We start from the raw sequence: 19,214 nt of genomic DNA, 5'->3' as shown, positions 1-19,214 counted from the left end.
CTATCCTCTTATGGTCCAAGAAAATATTCCCTTTTGTTGCTTCTTGTTTACCTAGAGGTACAGGATTATAATTATGGATATCAAGTAGAGCTATATATTATCAGAAGCTCAGTCACACATTTGTTAATGCAAGAAATAACAATTCTGTAGAACAGGCAATATAAATCATTAAGTTGTAAATGTCTCTTGGTTTTTGGTGAGAATGCATTAATTTCTTCTTTCCTGTAGCCATCATGGGTGGGCTGGGTCAGGATGTTCCCTGTGAGCTGAATGAAGTTATTTTAGTTTAACAGGCAAGCATGACGAAGAGTTCCGTGAGATGAATGATTATGTATGCCATAAATTATACAAAAGTTAAAGTAAAAGAAACATATCTGATATGGAGTAGCATTTGTTATTCCCTATTACAATTCCCCACTGTCAGTGTCCACTCCACAGTCTTATGGGAAAGGGGCAACGACCGCTCTGGATGTTCCCTGCTGGACTGGGACAATGAGGGGTGATTGTGGAATGGAATTCATAAGCCTTGGGCAGGGAGTAGTAAATCTTTAGTAAATAACACAGTTCTCTTTCCCTCTTTATCTACAGTTATTTGAACCTGACTTAGTTTTATCTAATTTGTAATTGGACTTTTGGTTTTTGGTTCCAGTTCCCATACCTATTAACTTTCTGTGTCATAACTATACTAGATTCCCATGCTGTTCTACTGCACAAGATTAAACAAGTAGGGTAACTGACCCTTTTCCAGATATAATGAAAGAACTCTCTGTGAGGTGAGCCTTAGAGAGTAAGTGCAGACCTCAGTTAACAGAATCAGAATTGGATACTGACTGAAACATATTTTCTTTCTCTCTTAAAACACCCTCATTTTAAAATCAAAACTAGCCAAATTAAGATTGATTTCAAAATTAGTCTGGTTAATGGATCATATTGGCTCCTTTCAACTGGTTGTGTTAATTTTTGTTTGTTTTCAGTCTCAGACTGAAATTTAAAAGGTCTCTCAGGATCAGGAAATCTATGTAAAGGAACTGTCAGATTTCACCTTATAGATTTGGATAAATTCCTCCCTTTTTGAGGTCCCCAGAATACCTTGAGATTTTTTGTACCCATTAGAAGGTGGCCTTGCTAATTTATCTGAAAAAGCTTTTGGGAACCTGGTAGTTTTCAATCTCTGGATGGGGTTAGGTAGAGAGAAAGTACAAATGCTTCGACTCTGCCCACAAAAGCATAATCCACTAAGTCAGCTAGCCCAAGGGGAAAGATTTCCTCACATCTGGAAAGAAACACAGACCAACAGCCAGTAACATCTCAGTCAAAAGCAAAAAATCATCACCATATTCATCCATTTATTCTGTCCTACACAACCAATCTTTCTTACCTATAGTTCTATGAAGTCAGAGTTTCCATTAGACTTCTAAAGTATCTAGTTGAAGTTATCAGAAATCTGTTTTTGGAAAAGGTCCTTCTTCTTAAAGATGTGGCAGTTTTTCAAAGTATTAGCTTAAGTGTCTATTAAAGACTTAAAACGGCAAGGTTAAGAATCTGATCATATGCTTCTTGACAAAGAAGCTTAACCAAGTTGTTTTGATATACAACATTTTGAGATAATAACTAAAATTACAGCTTTATACCAGGCCATATCCAAATTTAAGAAACCCTGTATAATTTCTAGAATATCTATGGTAGTGACATTTATCCATACTATAAAATCTGAGGAAGCTTATCACTCATTTGACAATGTTTCTCAGGTAATTCAACATACCAAATAATACTAGTTGAATACTCCTCTCTGGGATGCCTCAGGAGGCCTCTAAAGCACCACAAAGTTAGGTGGAGGTCAAAATTTAATTTAAATTTGATAGAAAGTTCATTAGAAATATCAGCATTTTCACTGTGAATTTTAAGAATAAGTACAGATTACTTAAAGACAAGTAAGTTCATAGTCTGTTATCAAAAGCAGCATCCTAAGTAAACTTATTGTCTTAGCAAAGTGGAACCAAATCTAGTCTTGCACCAGCCTACTTTTAATAACAAAATCCATTTACCTAATTTAATTTAATCCAGTGCAACCAGGTATAAAACTCCCTTTTTTATCCAAAGCAAGCAATTATAAACTATTAGCATTCAGCAGGTTGGTAAACATAAATACCAATAATGATTTTTTAATGTGCTTTTCATAGAAAATATCTCAGTGTGGCAGCCAACATAGTTCCAGACACATTTAGCTTCTCTGTAAAGGGAAGCCAATATTCAGTACTTAATTTTTCAGTATCTTACCCTGCCTGAGAATGACCTAGCTATTCAATAAACACCCATCATCCAACCCAACCTAACACAACTCTAAAATTTCAAGACACCCAATATCTGGAGAGACCATCCTTAAGTAAACATTCCTGAAATATAACCATTTCTAAAGTGGTCACCCAAAAGCTCTCATCCCATTTGCGTCTAATTTACTTATAATTTACTTATTTACTTATAATTTACTTATTATTTACTTATAATTTACTTATAGGAAGTTCATCAAGCTAATTTTAATTTTTCTTGACAAACGCTGAAACAGAAGCAATTAAATCCATTGACCTGCAGTAAACCCAGGCAGAATAAAAGATGTATCTGTATTGATCACACCCACAATTCCCCTCATGCTTCCTTGCCAACATGGTTCATTTCTTAGGCTCATGTTTTTTATCAGTCCCTCCTTAGCCCGAGTGAGTGAATGAGGATTAGGTTAAGGCAATCCTGGTGTAATTCCTTTTCTTCTTGCAATGTTTTGATTTAATAAAGGTGAAAAGGACAAATGGTTCATACTTTCCCAAATCTGGTCCTTGTTGGATGTAGCCTGGTGCCATGGAAGCTCTCTTAACATCATGAGGAAATAAATCTGAGGACACAACTGACATACTAAGAATGGTAGAGGACGAGTGGAACAATGGGATCAGAGGTGTCTTTGGAGCTCTGGGATTCAGATTTGATCCCTGGCTGGCATATGTTGAATCTGTGGCTTGGATCTTATTCCTGGACCAGGAACTCCATGTGCTGTGGAACAGCCATAGAAGAAAAAAAATAAAATAAAATACCAAAGAATAGCAGAGGAAAATATGGTAAGAACCTGGATCAGTGGTGTCACTGGGTCACTAAGTCTATGCTGGGACCATTAGGAATTCATCTGCTTATTTATCATACTTTTAGTTGTGTTTTATATTATAAGCATTTAAAAGCATCTTAAGTAATTAAAGGCATCTCTCAAAAACTATACTTATTTTTCAGAAACACTTATTTAATTCTCTAAAATACGTGTCCATAATAATCAAACCAGCAAGCCTAAGCTAGGTTCATTACTAGCTATCAACTCAGGACTGAATATTTCCCAGATGATGGGGACCTGAAATTCATTTTGGCCAATTTTCTAATTCTTATGAAGATTTAAATTGTAAGTGCTTACTTTAAGTCACTTAAATAGAGTCAAGTTAACCTCAGCAATATTATCCAAAGACAGACATATAATCATAATAAGGTAAACATATATCCAGACTGAAAATGATCCACTTCTGGAGAATGCACCTACAGGGGCTGCAATGGGGAAACTAATTTGAGTTTCACATAGCAAGCATGCTCACACACAAGGCAAATGTAAATATACACACAAAGATCTTTAATCCATTTTGAGTTTATTATTGTGTATGGTGTTAGAGAGTGTTCCAATTTTATTGTTTTACCTATAGTTGTCCAGTTTTCCCATCACCTCTAGTTGAAGAGACTGCCTTTCTGGCACTGTATGTTCTTGCCTCCTGTGTCATAGATAAGTTGACCATCAGTGCTTGGGTTTATTTTTGGGCTTTCTGTCCTGTTCCATTGATCTATATATCTGGTTTTTTGTGCCAGTAGCATACTGTTTTGACAACTGTAGCTTTATGGTATTGTCTGAAGTCAGGGAACCTGATTCTTCAAGTTCCATTTTCCTTTTTCCATATTGCTTTTGTTATTTGAGGTATTTTGTGTTTCCATACACATTTTAAAATATATTTCTCAAAGGAGTTCCTATTGTGGCTCAGTGGTTTAAGAGCCTGGCTAGTATCCATGAGGATGCAGTTGATCCCTGGCCTCACTCAGTGGGTTAAGGATCTGGCATTTCTGCAAGCTGCTACATAGTTTACAGACACGACTCAAATCCTGCCTTGCTCTGGCTGTGGTGTACGCTGGCAGCTGCAGCTCTGATTCAACTCCTAGCCTGGGAACTTCCATATGCTGCAGGTGCAGCCATAAAAAGAAAAAAAATCTTTTTCTCATTCTGTGAAGAATGTCATTGGTAATTTGATAGGAATTGCCTTGGGTAGTAGAGTCATTTTGATAATATTGATTCTTCCAATCCAAGAGCATGGTATATCTTGCCATTTGTTTGTGTCATCTTTGATTTCTTTCATCAGTGTCTTATAATTTTCAGAGTACAGGTATTTTGTCTTTTTAGGTAGGCTTATTCTTAGGTATTTTATTCTTTTGGATGTGATGGTAAATGGGGTGTTTTCCTTAATTTCTCTTTTTGATCTTTCACTGTTAGTATATAGAAATACAGATCATTATACAACTGCAGATGTGATAAATTCATTTGAGTAATAAAAAAAGAAAAAAAGAAAAAAAGAAAGAAATACAGTTGATTTCTTTTTATTAATTTTTGTATTCTACAACTTTATGAAATTCATTGATGAGCTCTAACACTTTTCTGGTAGTGTTTTTAAGATTTTCTAGGTAGAGTATCATGTCATCTGAAAATAGTGATAGTTGCACTTCTTCTTTTTCTTTTCTTTTTTTTTTTTTGCCTTTTCTAGGGCTGCTCCCATGGCACATGGAGGTTCCCAGGTTGGGGTCTAATTGGAGCTATAGATGCCACCAGCCCGCCAGAGCCACAGCAACACAGGATCTGAGCTGCATCTGCTATCTACCTGACAGCCAGACAGATCCCTAACCCACTGAGCAAGGCCAGAGATCGAACCCACAACCTCATGGTTCCTAGTTGGATTCATTAATCACTGAACCATGATGGGAACTCCTGCATTTCTTCTTTTTCAATTTGGGTTCCTTTTATATCTACAAAAGAGAAATAGATCACAGCCACAGAAAGCAGAATTATGGTTGTGGGCGGGGGGAGGAATAAGTGGAATGGACAGAGAGTTTGGGGTTGGTAGGTGCAACCTATTACATTTAGAATGAATAAGCAATGAGGTCCTATTGTGTACTACAGGGAACTATAGTCAATCTCTTGAGGTAGATCATGATGAAAGATGGTATGAGAAAAAGAATGTATATGTATGTATGACTATGTCACTATCTATACAGTAGGAATAAACACAGCACTGTAAATCAACTATACTCTAATAAAAATAAATAAATAAAAATGCTTTGTAATTTTGGTTCAGGGAGTTCAGGACATTTTGGGGCACAAGCCACCTTTCTCCTTGCATAGTCCTGGATTGAAACTTTCTCTGCTCCAAACTCCAAGTTTCAGCATGGACTTACTGTGTGTCTGGCACATGGAATTATGCTAACAGCCCAATGAGGGAAAGAATCTTCAAAAGAATGGATACACATGTATGTGTATGGCTGATTCACTTTTCTGTATACCCGAAACTAACACAACATTGTGAATCACCTATATGCTATAAAATTTATATGTGTGTGTATGTGTGTGTGTGTGTGTGTGTGTGTGTATGTGTGTGTATATATATATATGCAAACATACACATAAAGAACAAAATCTGATTCTCATAGAACAAAAACAAAAAGGCAAAATCAACAATTTCCTCAACATTTTCAAAAAAGGATTCCTCTTTTTAACAATAAACAACATGCAAATGGAAAGATAGCAAATCATGAACATGCATGTCATGGCAATTCACCAGGCAAATGAAAAACCAAAACAGCAGTTGGAATAAGACAAATTTATTTAGTTAATATCAAGCTTTTTCCTAGGACTATATATTTGTTTTAGAATTCTGGAAAAAAAAAAAAGCATTTCATCAAGTCAGTTTTCTCTAACTATGTATGCAGAAAGAATCAGTTTTGAAATTTTAGAAGAGTTTCATCTTAACCAATTTTCTCCAGAGTCTCAAGAATATAGAAAAATCTTTCTCTCTCTATCTAGGAGCATACTAAACACCTCCCAGTTTTGCAAAATACACCCTAGGGGGGCTTTAAGATGTAGCAAAACTATGATTATCTGTACTTAGTTATTAATGGCCTGAATAACTCAAGATCAGAGTAACCTAGCACCAAAAAGGGAGATTCCCTTCTATTGCAAAGGGAAAATCCTAACCAGTGCTCCACAATAGGCATAACCCAAGGCAGTAGGGAAGGATACTTGGTGTCATCACACTCAAGCCCTGTTACACAGATGTCTCAACTAACCATTGCAGGTACGACAACCATATACAAACAACAAGGGATCAGACAAGTAGCCCAGAAATTCCACCTCCATTCCCAGACGGAGGCCTCCAGAGTGGCCTGGCTCCCAAAAAACAATGGACCATGAGTTGCTCACCCCCAAATGGTACACACAAAAACACAAGCAACAAATAAGGTACAGTGGTACAAATGTAGGCTAAAATTCCGCTTCTACTCCTAAATGGAGGAAATCTCCAGAACTGGACAAGCTATCAAAAGAGAATGGACCCAAACAGAGTGAGAGAATTCCCAGCCTGAGCAAGGTGGAGCGACTTACCCCCTTTCAAGTGACACTGAAAGTGGACCAGAGTCTTGGACATTTCTCGGCTCTGAACAGCCTCTTGCTCTGGGTGGACAGCGCCTGTTGAGGACAGTTCCCCAAAGATCGCCAGAGAAAAAGGCTCTGGCAGCTGTTGAGGGGTCAGGGAAGGGGCTTTCCCCACTGAGGTCAATGGGCCAGGGTCTCAGACCCCTAGGCTGGCTTCACCAAAATTGTTAAGACAAATCTGTGTGCCCAATGCACAGTGAGGCCAAACAAACTGAAACATCAGAGTTTGGAGAAAAGAAAGGTTTATTGTAAGGCCATGCCATGAGACAGGTGGCCTGTGTCCCCTAAATATCCCGAACTACCCAAACCAAACTTGTAAAGCATTTTTAAAGGCAAGGTGAGGAAGGGGCATGGTTAGTTACTGCAAACTTCTTGGTGCATAAATCCTTTGTTCTTGAGGATGTTCGCAGAGATCAGGTCACCATGTTCCTATAAATTTCCAATAAGACACATGTTATATTTCAGAGGGGAGCTAAAGCAGAGGACATGTGGGAAGGGCCTACTCTGGGAATGCCCACGAGATCCTGCTTGGTTACACTAGTTGAAGTAGAAACTGGGTAGCATGCCAATTAAAATCAAAATATATAAACTTTTCTTTCCAACAGATGATTCTGCGGCAGAGAGCTTTAATGGCAATGAGACTCTGGGCCACAGTTCTGTTGCTTCAGGGGGAACACAGAGCAGGGAGATGGGCGATTCTAACGGTGATGGCAAAACTGGGCTGGAGCAAGACGAGCAGCCACTGAACCTGAGTGACAGCCCCCTCTCAGCACAGCTGACTTCGGAATACAGAATAGATGACCCCAACAGTAATGGAAAAAACAAATACAAGAATCTTCTAATTTCCGACCTCAAGATGGAACGAGAAGCAAGAGAAAATGGAAGCAAGGTAAGGTTGTGTTATGATTTTCAAGGAATTTTTAAGTCGGTCATGAAGGTTACAAAGAAATATGTGTTTAGGGAGTTTCCATTGTGACTCAGTAGTAACCAATGTGACTAACATCCATGAGGATATAGGTTCGATCCCTGGCCTCATTCAGGGGGTTAAGGATCTGGCATTGCCATAAACTGTGGTGTAAGTTGCAGACACAGCTCAGATCCTGCATTGCTATGGCTGTGGCATAGGCCAGCAGCTGCAGCTCTGATTCGACTCCTAGCCCGGGAACTTTCATATGCTGCAGGTGCACTCCTCCAAAAAAAAATGTATTTATACAAAAGATGAAAGTTATCATCACTGAAAATATTTTAAATAAATCCCAACATGGGCTTTCAAGAAACTTGTAATGATAGATACTGTGTCCATAAATAGAATAAACTTCAGTAATTGAGCAAAATGGATCCTTTCTCAGGCAAAGTGGTGGGTTTTTATACATAGAATCACTTGATTGAATATGTTTTACTTATGCAATTTTATGGGTCTGTCTTTGGGAATTTGTTGAACTCACATTGAAAGTTTAACTCTCAAGATACAATTTTGGACTATAAAAAGATCATTATCTAATTTCTTCTAGACTGGATAGGTGTATATAGCAATAAAGTTTCAATTAAATTCTCAGGTTTGCTTTACAGACCTGGGGACTTTGGTCAGTAGCTTACTTCATGTACACAAGAGAAAAGTGTCAATTTTCTGGAAGAAATGTATAGATTAAATAACTACTTGAACAAGCAGTTTATCATAAACTCTATGACACAAAAAGCAGAACTTGGTTTCAGACATATTATCTAAAGTCCTAGATTCTCTATATTAGAATAAATTACAATCTTCCCCATTCCCAATTGATTTATTCTCTAAAAAATTAAGCTGTAGTTGTATCATTTTGAAATAACACATGCTCATGACTATGCTCTCTAATTTTTGTGGGTACACTTTTGAACATGTGAGGATTTTTATGGCATATATATTTTGAATCCCTTCCTGCTCCCACTTCTAAATTATAGTTGTCATATTGGTCTTTTGAAATAGATCCTGAAAGCCAAATGTCTTAATCTGGATTAATTTCTGAATTTGCTAAAGCACTATGCTTTCTAAATTGGCTCTGTTTAAAATCCTCTTGCTTGCCTGAGGGTGTGTTGTTTTATCTTTTAAGCAAGTCACTAGACATTATCAGACACTTAAGCACTTGTGCCTGAGGGAGGCTGTGGTAAATGGGTAGTACTTTCTTCTGTGGTTTAAAGCCAGATCATGTGAACACAAACGGTTTTATATGCACTAGCATGATCTGAATCACTGTATCACTGTCACATTTTTTTTTTTTTTTTTGTCTTTTTGTCTTTTGTTGTTGTTGTTGTTGTTGTTGCTATTTCTTGGGCCGCTCCCGCGGCATATGGAGGTTCCCAGGCTAGGGGTTGAATTGGAGCTGTAGCCACCGGCCTACGCCGGAGCCACAGCAACTCGGGATCCGAGCCGCGTCTGCAACCTACACCACAGCTCACGGCAACGCCAGATCGTTAACCCTCTGAGCAAGGGCAGGGACCGAACCCGCAACCTCATGGTTCCTAGTCGGATTCATTAACCACTGCGCCACGACGGGAACTCCCACTGTCACATTTTATAGAACAAAATAACTCATAAGTTTCCCTGCCTTCCACATAACCATGTCTTTATAGAACTTAATTGCAAAAAGTCCTTTTTATGCTATGTATATGCTGAGGTTTTATTGTTTTTTTTGTTTTTTTTTTCCTTCTAAAATTATCCAGTGGTTTGCTCTTTTCTTCCCTCCCCTGTTCAGTATTACTATAGGAACTATGCTCATTGAAACACATTCTTGCATACCTTATACAGAATGAAGTTCCTTTTCTACCTCTCTTAAAATGGAATGATAAAAAGCCCAGGTTGATTGAGCTGCAAAGAGTAAGATGGGAAGTGGGCCCAGGGGAGAAGGAGACACCTCTGAGGATGAGTGTTAAATGGTTTGGTGAAAGAACAGCTTCCACAGCTGCCTGAGATGTAGCCAGAGAGACAGAAAAAAATCAGAAGGGCATAGAATAGGGAAGCTACTTTCTTTCCATCTTTCAAGAGAATGGTTGGCTCTGATGGACACTTTTGAGAAATATAATCAGATGAAATAGATAATAATTGGATATGTAAAAATAGTTATGGCAGCATGTTGGGACCATAATCCAAAGGGAATTTCTTCGAAAAGAAATGGAAGAGTACTAAATACCTACTATAGTCACAGCAATGAGTAGATAGTAGAGACAACGCAAAGGTCCAAGAGTCTTTATTCACTAGGCCCCTGATACATGGTCATAGTAAAGAGAAAACATATGTTACTGAGCCCAAGCTCTTGCTGCTCACCACATAACAGGCCAATAAATTGATATATCGTGGCAAGGAACAGTGATTTTTCTTTTTTTTTTTTTTCTTTTTTTGAGAAGCCAGCAGACTGCGAAGATGGTGAACTAGTGTCCCAAAGGAGCCTGATACCAGAGTTGGAATTCAGGGTTCTTTTGTACTAAAAGGGGCAGGGATGTAGTTGGTTGGTGCAAACTTCTTAGTGCTGGAATCCTTTGTTCTTGCAGCTGTCCAAGTAGGTCCATTCACAATGTTCCTATAAATCTCCAATAAGAAAATATTATTCTCTATTCTACAACTTTTTATCTCTATGTGAATGGAAGAGTTATACCTTTAAAGGTCACAGCCTTGAGAATGGGCTAACCTGCATATTTCAGGATATAGGCCATATTTTTAACTTGTAGCAAAAGCAATAGAATATAAAGGTTAAAGTGAAAAAAAACAGATCCATTATGGAGTCAGATTCGTTCTTCTCTATTACACATATGCAAAGAAAAGTTTCCTAGTAAAAAATATAGGCAAATATCTAAGCCTATGTTAAAATATGATGAGTTCTAAGTAAGAATATACTCTTTGTATTGAAGTAATAAAGAGGGCTTCCTTCAGGAAGTGAGTCTTGTACTTTGAAGGAAGTGTATGATTGCTGTTTTTCAGGAATCTCTTAGTAGATGCAGTGAAGGGCTTAAAATGCAGACAAGGAGGGTGTGTTGGCCTCCTGGGCTAGGGAACCACTGTCCATACTGAGCTAGGTATGACTTCATAACATGGTATTTGAGGAAGAACTTGATGTTACTATGCAAGACAGACTATTTGCTATCAATTAATTTATTCATGCAATAGTTATTGAGCAACTCCTCCATGCAAGGCACTGTTAGGGGAAGCAAAAATGTGAAACTGAACAAGGCAGGGTTCCTGTCCCTCAAAAGCTTACAGTCTAGCAGGAAAGAGAGGCAAGCATGTAATTATAATCTGATTCCATAAGTAATATGATGGGCCTATGGCAGAGTGAAATGAGAGTGGAGGTGGGGCACTGATGGGACCATGATGATTCTTAAGGAAAATTTTATAGAGATTGATGCCAAGGATAAGTGTGAAGGTCAAGTAGAAGTGATTCAGATGGGGAGGATTCCGCATGGTAGAGCATGTTTTAAGGCCTAGAGCAGTGAGAGTACCCTCGGCATGCAAGGAACTTAGCATGGCCACAGCATGTGGAGGAAAGGAGTATAAAGGAGGCTCCATCAGAAAGCCTTTGTAGGCCAGTTTGAGGACTTTGGATTGTATCCAGTAGGTAGAATTTAGCATGATAAGATTGAAATTATAGAAAGATTGTTGTGGCAACATTGTAGTGAATGAATACATAGGAACTGGTAGGGTGGGTGGGCAGAAAATTCTTAAAGAGCCATTGTGGCAATCTAGGAAAAAAGTTATGCAGAGGCATAGTTAAAAAAAAAAAATGAACATGATACTTTTGTTCTTTTGACATTATGTTTGCGGAATATCCATATACATAACTGCATAGGCTGTATATTGCCAAACTCCTGGGAATGTGTTTCACATAGATTACTAATAAATGGCCTATTTACCTCTGTACATCCCAATAGGGTGTAAATTCTATGGGCATAACAATGATGTCTACCTTGCTTACTGTAGTATGACTAGCACCTGGCTTAATAGCTGGTACATAGTAGTTTTTCAAATAATTTGGAGAAATAATGATTTATTGAATGTGGAAACTAAAGCAGAGAATTTTTTCTTTTATTGGCCACTCATAATGCATATGGAAGTTCCCAGGCCAGAGACTGAATCTTAGCTGCAGCTGCAAAATTTGCTGTAGCTGTGGCAATGCCAGATGCTTTAACCCACTGTACCAGGCTGAGGATCGAACTTGCACTTCCTCAGTGACCCAATCTGCTGCAGTCAGATTCTTTTATTTTTTTTCTTTTCTTTTTGCACCCACATCTGTGGCATATGGAAGTTCCAAGGCTAGGGGCCGTATTGGAGTTGCAGCTGCCAGCCTATACCATAGCCACAGTCACAGCAACACCAGATCCAAGTGACATCTGAAACCTATGTGGCAGCTTGTGGCAATGCCACATCTTTAACACCATAAGCAAGGTCAGGGATTGAACCTGCCTCCTCATGAAGACTATGTCAGGTTCTTAACCAGCTGAGCCACAATGGGAACTCCTGCAGTCGGATTCTTAACTCACTGTTCCTCAGTGGGAACTCCAGCAGAGAACATTTTGAAAGACTCCAGGATGTGGGGCGTGGTTGCCTGAGTAGATGGTGATTATGTTTACCAAGATTCAGAATGAGAAACATTTGAAGGAAGCAGGTTTGACATGTAAAGTTTATGGTACTTAGGCAGTATCCATTAGAGAAGTTTAATAGTTATTAGGGACATAGGTGTCAGCTTAGAAGAAACATCCAAGTTGGAGAGAGACATTTGATAGATTTCAGAGAGGTGCTATCTGATGCTCTTGTGGTTGATAAGATTACCTTAGAATTGCATAGATGGAGAAGAGATGAGCTCAGAATGTAACATCCTGCAGAATATAAACTCATTAGAAGCAAGAGGAATAAAAAGAGTTTGAGGGGGTAAAAGAACCCCCAAAGAAAATGAAGGCAGCCAGATAAGAAAAGGGGATATTTTAGAAGCCACAATATAGGGGATTTCAAAATTCATATAAGTGGTTAGATGGAGTAATTCTTAGGTGAAGCGATATAGATCTAAAGTTGGATGATGGTTACGAAAGTTAATGCCAAGAGTTGGGTTCAAAACTCTTGACAAAAGAAGAACTGGCAGAATTAGTAGGAAATTGGATTGAAGAAAGTTATACAGGCTAGGGACTTCCTGTTGTGGCTTAACAGTAACGAATCTGACTAGTATCCATGAGGATGCAGGTTCAATCCCTGGCCTTGCTCAGTGGGTTAAGTATCCATTGCTGTGAACTGTGGTGTAGGTCGCAAATGAGGCTTGGACCCTGTGTTGTTGTAGCTGTGGTGCAGGCCAGCAGGTACAGTTCTGATTTGACCCCTAGCCTGGAAACTTCCATATGCTGCAGGTACAGCCCTAAAAAGCAAAAAAGAAAAGAAAAAGAAAGTTGTACAGGCTAGATGGGAAAGCTGAGTCATTTAAATTGCAAAGGGAAAAAAAAAAAAATTGTGAAGGCGCCTGGGATTTTGTTTCAGAAATTCTTCGTTGCAATCCAAATCCAAATGCTGAGCTCACAGTGGAACTTCATACTAAAGGGTGAGCCCTCATCTGTTCAGTGCTGCCTTTTTAAGTCTTTAGGAATGTTCTCTCAATTCGGTGCAAAGTTATAAACTGACACTATTACCAATTTCTTCCTCCCATCTTTTTGAGGCTAGCCTCTGTTCTACTTAGGAGAAATATAAAAGCTAAGTCATGTAGTATCTCTGAGAAGCTTAGATTCCAGTGAGTTTGATATTGACTTATTTCACAATTTCATTATGAATAATATCAAACAAAAATGATTATAAATTATTTAAAAAACTTGTCAGTGAGGGAAATGCCTAAAAAGAATAGCTGAACTGGACGAGGCCATTTACAAATTGCTTGTTACCAGGCAAACTCACTTACTAGACTAGCTGGGAATCATATTAACCAGTCTAAAGAATATATATATTACATTAGAAGAGTTTAGGAGATACTTATTTTCTACTTGCAGATGGTCATATTTTTAGAGGACAACTAGTAACATTAGAGCTCAGAAGAAAGTGGAAATATTGATTAAGCGCTTGGAAAATAAGACTCATGAAGAAGTGTTAAAGGACTACTCATCTTTTAAAAAGGCCAAGACGACCCAAATCTGGATATAGATATGTTTAAAATTATTAATAGATGAGAACAGAAACAGAACTAGTTAAACTAGTAAAATGCAGATGGGTCACAGATACTAAGAGAAAATGGAGAAAACCAAAAAAGAAAAAAATCTAATGGAGGGAAATACATAACTTAAAAACACTGTATCGTTGATTTTTTTTTCTTTTTGGTTTTCTCTATTTTCTCTTAGTATCTGTGACCCAGCTGCATTTTACTTAATATGGTAAAATATTCCAAATTGGTCCCTGAAAGGATAATGTTTCAAGTAATAACTGTGGTATGAATGTAATTACTGTTTGAGGGTTAATGTGTCAATATAGTTGCTGCATATTTAGCTTTTGGCTCAGTTCCCAGGACCCTTCAGTTTTCACTTTAAAATATATTCTACCTCAATGTGACCCATGTGACATTATTTTCAATCTTTCCTTTAAATTTGTAGCAAAATGGATAGTATCATAAAATTAAAGTTTTTAAAATATTTCTCACAATTACCATTAATAATTGCTATGTGATTTTATTTAGATACAATGAATAGTTGGTTTTTCAGTCTACCTCTTTGAAATATTTAGGGGTGATGAGATTGCCTTTTGAAACATAAAAACAATGGATTAACTTTTATTTATTTATATTTTTTAGGGCTGCACATGCGGCATATGGAAGTTCCCAGGGTAGGGGTCAAATTGGAGCTACAGTTGCAGGCCTACACCACAGCCACAGCAATGCTGGATCTGAGCCATGTCTGCAACCTACACTACAGCTCATAGCAATGCTGAATCTTTAACCCACTGTGTGAGGCCAGGGTTCGAACCTGCATCCTCATGGATACTAGTCGTGTTCGTTACCACTGAGTCATAATGGGAACTTCTGGATTAACTTTTAGAACAATATAATTTTGGTCTTTGCTATATGGATATTCCAGCTTATTATTGTTTTAATTTGATAATTTTTGATTTTTGACTTTTTGGTGTTGTATAGAGATTTTTTGGCTCAGATGTTCAGAGTAGAAATAACAGTATATATTATAAAAATGTGCCTAATATGTGCTAGAGGAAAAAGAAGAAGAAAAAACAGGTCTAGAACTTACATTTTAACCAGAAATATAGACACATAAATAAATAAATTTATTATAATATGAAAATTAGTTTGTATGAGAGTGCCTTCTAGGCCTTTTAACTGTGCCTTGAAAGTTCCCAAGTTAATTCTTAGCAATTAAGTAGGAGATTAGTCACCTAGTGAAGGGGAGAAGTGAACAAGGCATTAAGGTAAGTGTCTATAAATGTTGAGGATAGAAGTGGTGAGAGGTGGGTCTAGAGAGGTAGTTTGGGTGTCAGATTAGAGTGAGCTCAGGATGCCCTTGTAAAAGCTTGAACATCACTCTAGTTTACAGGGAGTCACTTTAGGATGTTGGATAGGAAATAGCATGGTAATATTGTGTTTTGGGCTTCATCATTGTGGCATCTTGGTTAGAAGATGATTTTAAGTGTCATAAAAATGGAGAAGGCTGTAAATAGAGGGTGAGGTCCTATCTTAGTGAAGTGGTAGTAGGGATGGAAAGAAATGCAGAGATTTAAGAAATATTTAGTATGTTTATGGAACCAAGCTAATCCATCAGTGGATGAATGGATTAAGAAGATATAGTCCATATATACAGTGGAATACTACTCAGTCCTAAAAAGAATGAAATAATGCCATTAGCAGCAACATGGATACAACTAGAGATTCTCATACTAAGTGAAGTAAATCAGAAAGAGAAAGACAAATGCCATATGATATCCCTTATATGTGGAATCTAAAATATGGCACAAATGAACCTATCTACAAAACAGAAACAGACTCACAGGCATAGAGAACAGACTTGTGGTTGCCAAGGGGGGGAGGAGGGAGGGAGTTGGATGGACTGGGAGTTTGTCATTAGCAGATGCAAACTATTACATTTAGAATGAGGTCCTACTGTATAGCACAGGGAACTAGATCCAATCTCTTGGGATAGTCCATGATGGAAGATAATACAAGAAAAAGAATGTATGTACATGTGTGACTGGATCATTTTACTGTGCGGCAGAAATTTGCACAACATTGTAAATCAACTCTCTAATAAATATATGTATATATAGAGAGAATGTTGCATGGAAAGAATTGGGTGAAAAATAAACTAACAGCCACAGGATGAAAGGATGGTGATATTGGAATGCCATATCAACTCTAATCATGATGAATATTTGTATAATGCTTTAATGCTTATAATTTAGATCAACTCAAGATGATAAGGAGACCATGTGTAATTACCAGTCTCACTGAAACATAAGGACATAAAATCTATGGATGTTAAACTATTTAACTGAAATTAACTGTATTATCACTTATGTGATAAAGCCTGGTATTGAACCCAGATCATCTGCAGCCCATGTTACTTTTCACTTCACATATACTTGCTGATGTTGGATGAGCCCAGTCATGTTTATTGACCATATAATGACTATGATGGGCAAACAATGCATAGAGGCAGAGATGTAGTACAACTCATGGAGAGTTACTTGATAAATGGCAAATACTAGCAGTGGCATTTCTTATACAAATATTTTTTGCTTTCTTTGTGAATTATTCTACAGAATGAAAATAATATACCAGATGCCTCTGTTGAAAACCTAAGCAAGTCTCTAAAATATGCATTTATCATTTTAGTGAATGAATGAAAACAAATGGATAGCTGAGTTAGAGTGGGTCTTTAAGAAGTCCCAGGGTAAATTTTAAGCTTATGTTTTCATTTTGTTATCTACAAATTTAAAAATGCATTCATATTATATGATGTACATATATACATACCTATTTACATATGTATTATACAGATATATTGTGTGTTTTCATTCTTACAAGTTACAGCAACTTCAGTTCTCCTATTGGTCATATTTTTCCTTCTGTTTTTAGCAGATTTTTTAAATCAAAACATTTATAAGAATATCAAAAGATTTATAAGAATAATATAGTATATTTGTTTTGAGGTATATACCCTTTTTTCAATCTAAATTTAAAAATGTATAATGCTTTTGTGGAGAAAATGCTTGCTGTGCTCAGGAACTATAAAATTAACTACACTGTAGAATAACATAATTTTAAAAATCAGGAACCATTTCATTCTGCATACAAAGAAATTGAGATCAACCCAAGTGACTCCCAACACCACCCAAATTGGTGTCCTTTTGTATTTTTATGTCATCATGCTTACCATTACACATGCTTATATTTTTTATCACAGAAAGAAGGATTATAGAACCATCATTTTGAGGGCCTACTATGTGTGTTCCAGTCCATGTTAGTTCATTTCACATTTTTTTTGGTCTGTTTTTACGGCTGCACTTGCAGCATATGGACGTTCCCAGGCTAGGGGTCCAATCAGAGCTGTTGCTGCCGGCCTACACCAGAGCCACAGCAATGCCAGATCCAAGCCGCATCTGTGACCTACACCACTGCTCATGGCAACACTGGATCCTTAACCCAATGAGCAAGGTCAGGGATCGAACCCGCAACCTCATGGTTCCTAGTCGGATTTGTTTCCTCTGTGCCATGATGGGAACTCCTCGAATTCCTTTCAAAATATGTAAGAATCTCAACTTGTCCTTCAGCCATAGAGGCCATACATTCATAGATAATCTGGTTAGAATGATAGGCTGTATTGCTGACCAAATACAAAACAAAGAAAATGGACCAATTGTTATCTTTGTCTTTATTTGATGATTCATCATAGCTCTAAATGAAATAGGAGTTTTATCTTGAATGTTCTTGTGTTCATGATTTTTTGAGGTTTTTAGAGAGTATTTTGTTGTTTATCTGTGTATGTGTTCTTGTCTGTTTTACTTTGGTTTGCTTTCATTTGGAGTAACGTCAAATGGTTAAAATTGTAATTTTGCCTGTAGGTATCTTGAGAATGGTGGAGGATCCCTAAGAGAAAAAAATGTAGTTGAAACACCTTGAAGTGATTTATACATGTCTCAAAATAATGGGTATGAATATCACTCCTTGAAACACTTGTTACTGACCCAAAATTTGGGGAAAGAAGAAAAAAGATAATGTCAGAGACAGCAGTACGTTCTAATTTGTCTAATATAACAGTTTACAATTTTCATTAATATTTGATGAATCTTATAACCCTAAGAGCAACTATCTGTAACTTTGTTATTATTTTTTTAATATTTTTGAAATAGAGATCTTGGAATTAGGTGGGGTCAAGAGGGTAACAAATGGCAGAGTTTTTTTAAAAAGGAGAACTAAGTTATTAACTTGGTCCCAAAGAATAATAATGACAGGTAACATTCATTGAGTTCTTTGCTATTATCCAGGCACTCTTCTAAAAACTAACTCCTATAATCCTTATAACAACACAATGGAATAAGGCTCTAATATTATTCCCATTTTTCACATAAGGGAAAATGAAGACTCAAAGAAGTTATAAACATGACTAAATTCTATTGTTTGAATTTAAACTCCAAATCATTTGGCTCACATTTCAACTACTACAGTATAAGTTGAGATCATGGATTAGGGTTTTAAAATGAACAGAAGCAAATTTGACTTAATGTTGAGACCCCTAGCTTCTGTTTTATAATTTAGAGTTGTTTCCTGATCAGGAAGCAATACTTATCAGCTCTGTGACTTTGAACAAGTCTATACTTTTTAAGCCTGGGTACTTCATCATAAAATGAAGATCATAATACTTAAACCTATAGGCAATTGTGAAGCTTAAATAATGCTGTGTGTATTTTTTCACATAAGTGCACAATAAATGAAATTGCTATGGTAGTTGATATTGACTCCAGAATTTAGAGCTTAGATGAATCTTGCAAAAGTGTTCTCAATTCATAAATGTTTATTTGGGGAGTTCGATATCCATTTTTAATAGCCCACTAATTACTTAGATTGACAATTTAGAGAAGCATATTAATTTATTTCAACTAGTATATCCTACTTTCCTTTTCTTCCTCTCTTTGTTTCCATTTCCTTCTTTATTTTATTTTAGTTACACCTATTTTCCAGGAATCTGGAATATATAATACATTCCCAGAGGCATTTTATAGGCATTTATTCTAGGACCCATTTCTGTGAATTTGTAACATGTACTCCTAGAAATAGATGCTAAGATACCTTGCAATTTCTGCTTGTTAAAATCTTTCCTGACCCTGTTGGAATCTGTTCAATTCAAATGTCACCTTCCTTCATTAACCTATACCTCGGTCAGTTAAAAAAAACAAACAAACCAAAAAACCTCTTTTTTTTTCATAATCCATGAAGAATGAGGATAAGACGGTGGATGA

General features: G+C 37.0%; 1 protein-coding gene across 15 annotated transcripts in view; it reads left to right on the top strand.

The window, feature by feature from the left end:
• Positions 1 to 19,214, top strand: part of NOL4 (nucleolar protein 4) — a 701,612-nt gene that overhangs the window by 500,156 nt on the left and 182,242 nt on the right. For all 15 annotated transcript variants that reach the window (XM_084964462.1, XM_021096222.2, XM_021096221.2 and 12 more), the window contains one exon: positions 7,372 to 7,655. In XM_084964462.1, the coding sequence (XP_084820588.1) occupies positions 7,372 to 7,655 (284 nt within the window). The remainder of the gene's footprint in view (positions 1 to 7,371; positions 7,656 to 19,214) is intronic.

This window comes from Sus scrofa, chromosome 6, assembly GCF_054392235.1.
Source record: "Sus scrofa isolate SSC_HxYL_T2T_F1_AM1 chromosome 6, Sscrofa_HxYL_maternal_Yorkshire_Landrace_v2.0, whole genome shotgun sequence".
Taxonomy (NCBI): Eukaryota; Metazoa; Chordata; class Mammalia; order Artiodactyla; family Suidae; genus Sus; species Sus scrofa.
The sequence above is the reverse complement of the archived record's forward strand: the minus strand, read 5'-3'. Positions and strand labels throughout refer to the sequence as shown.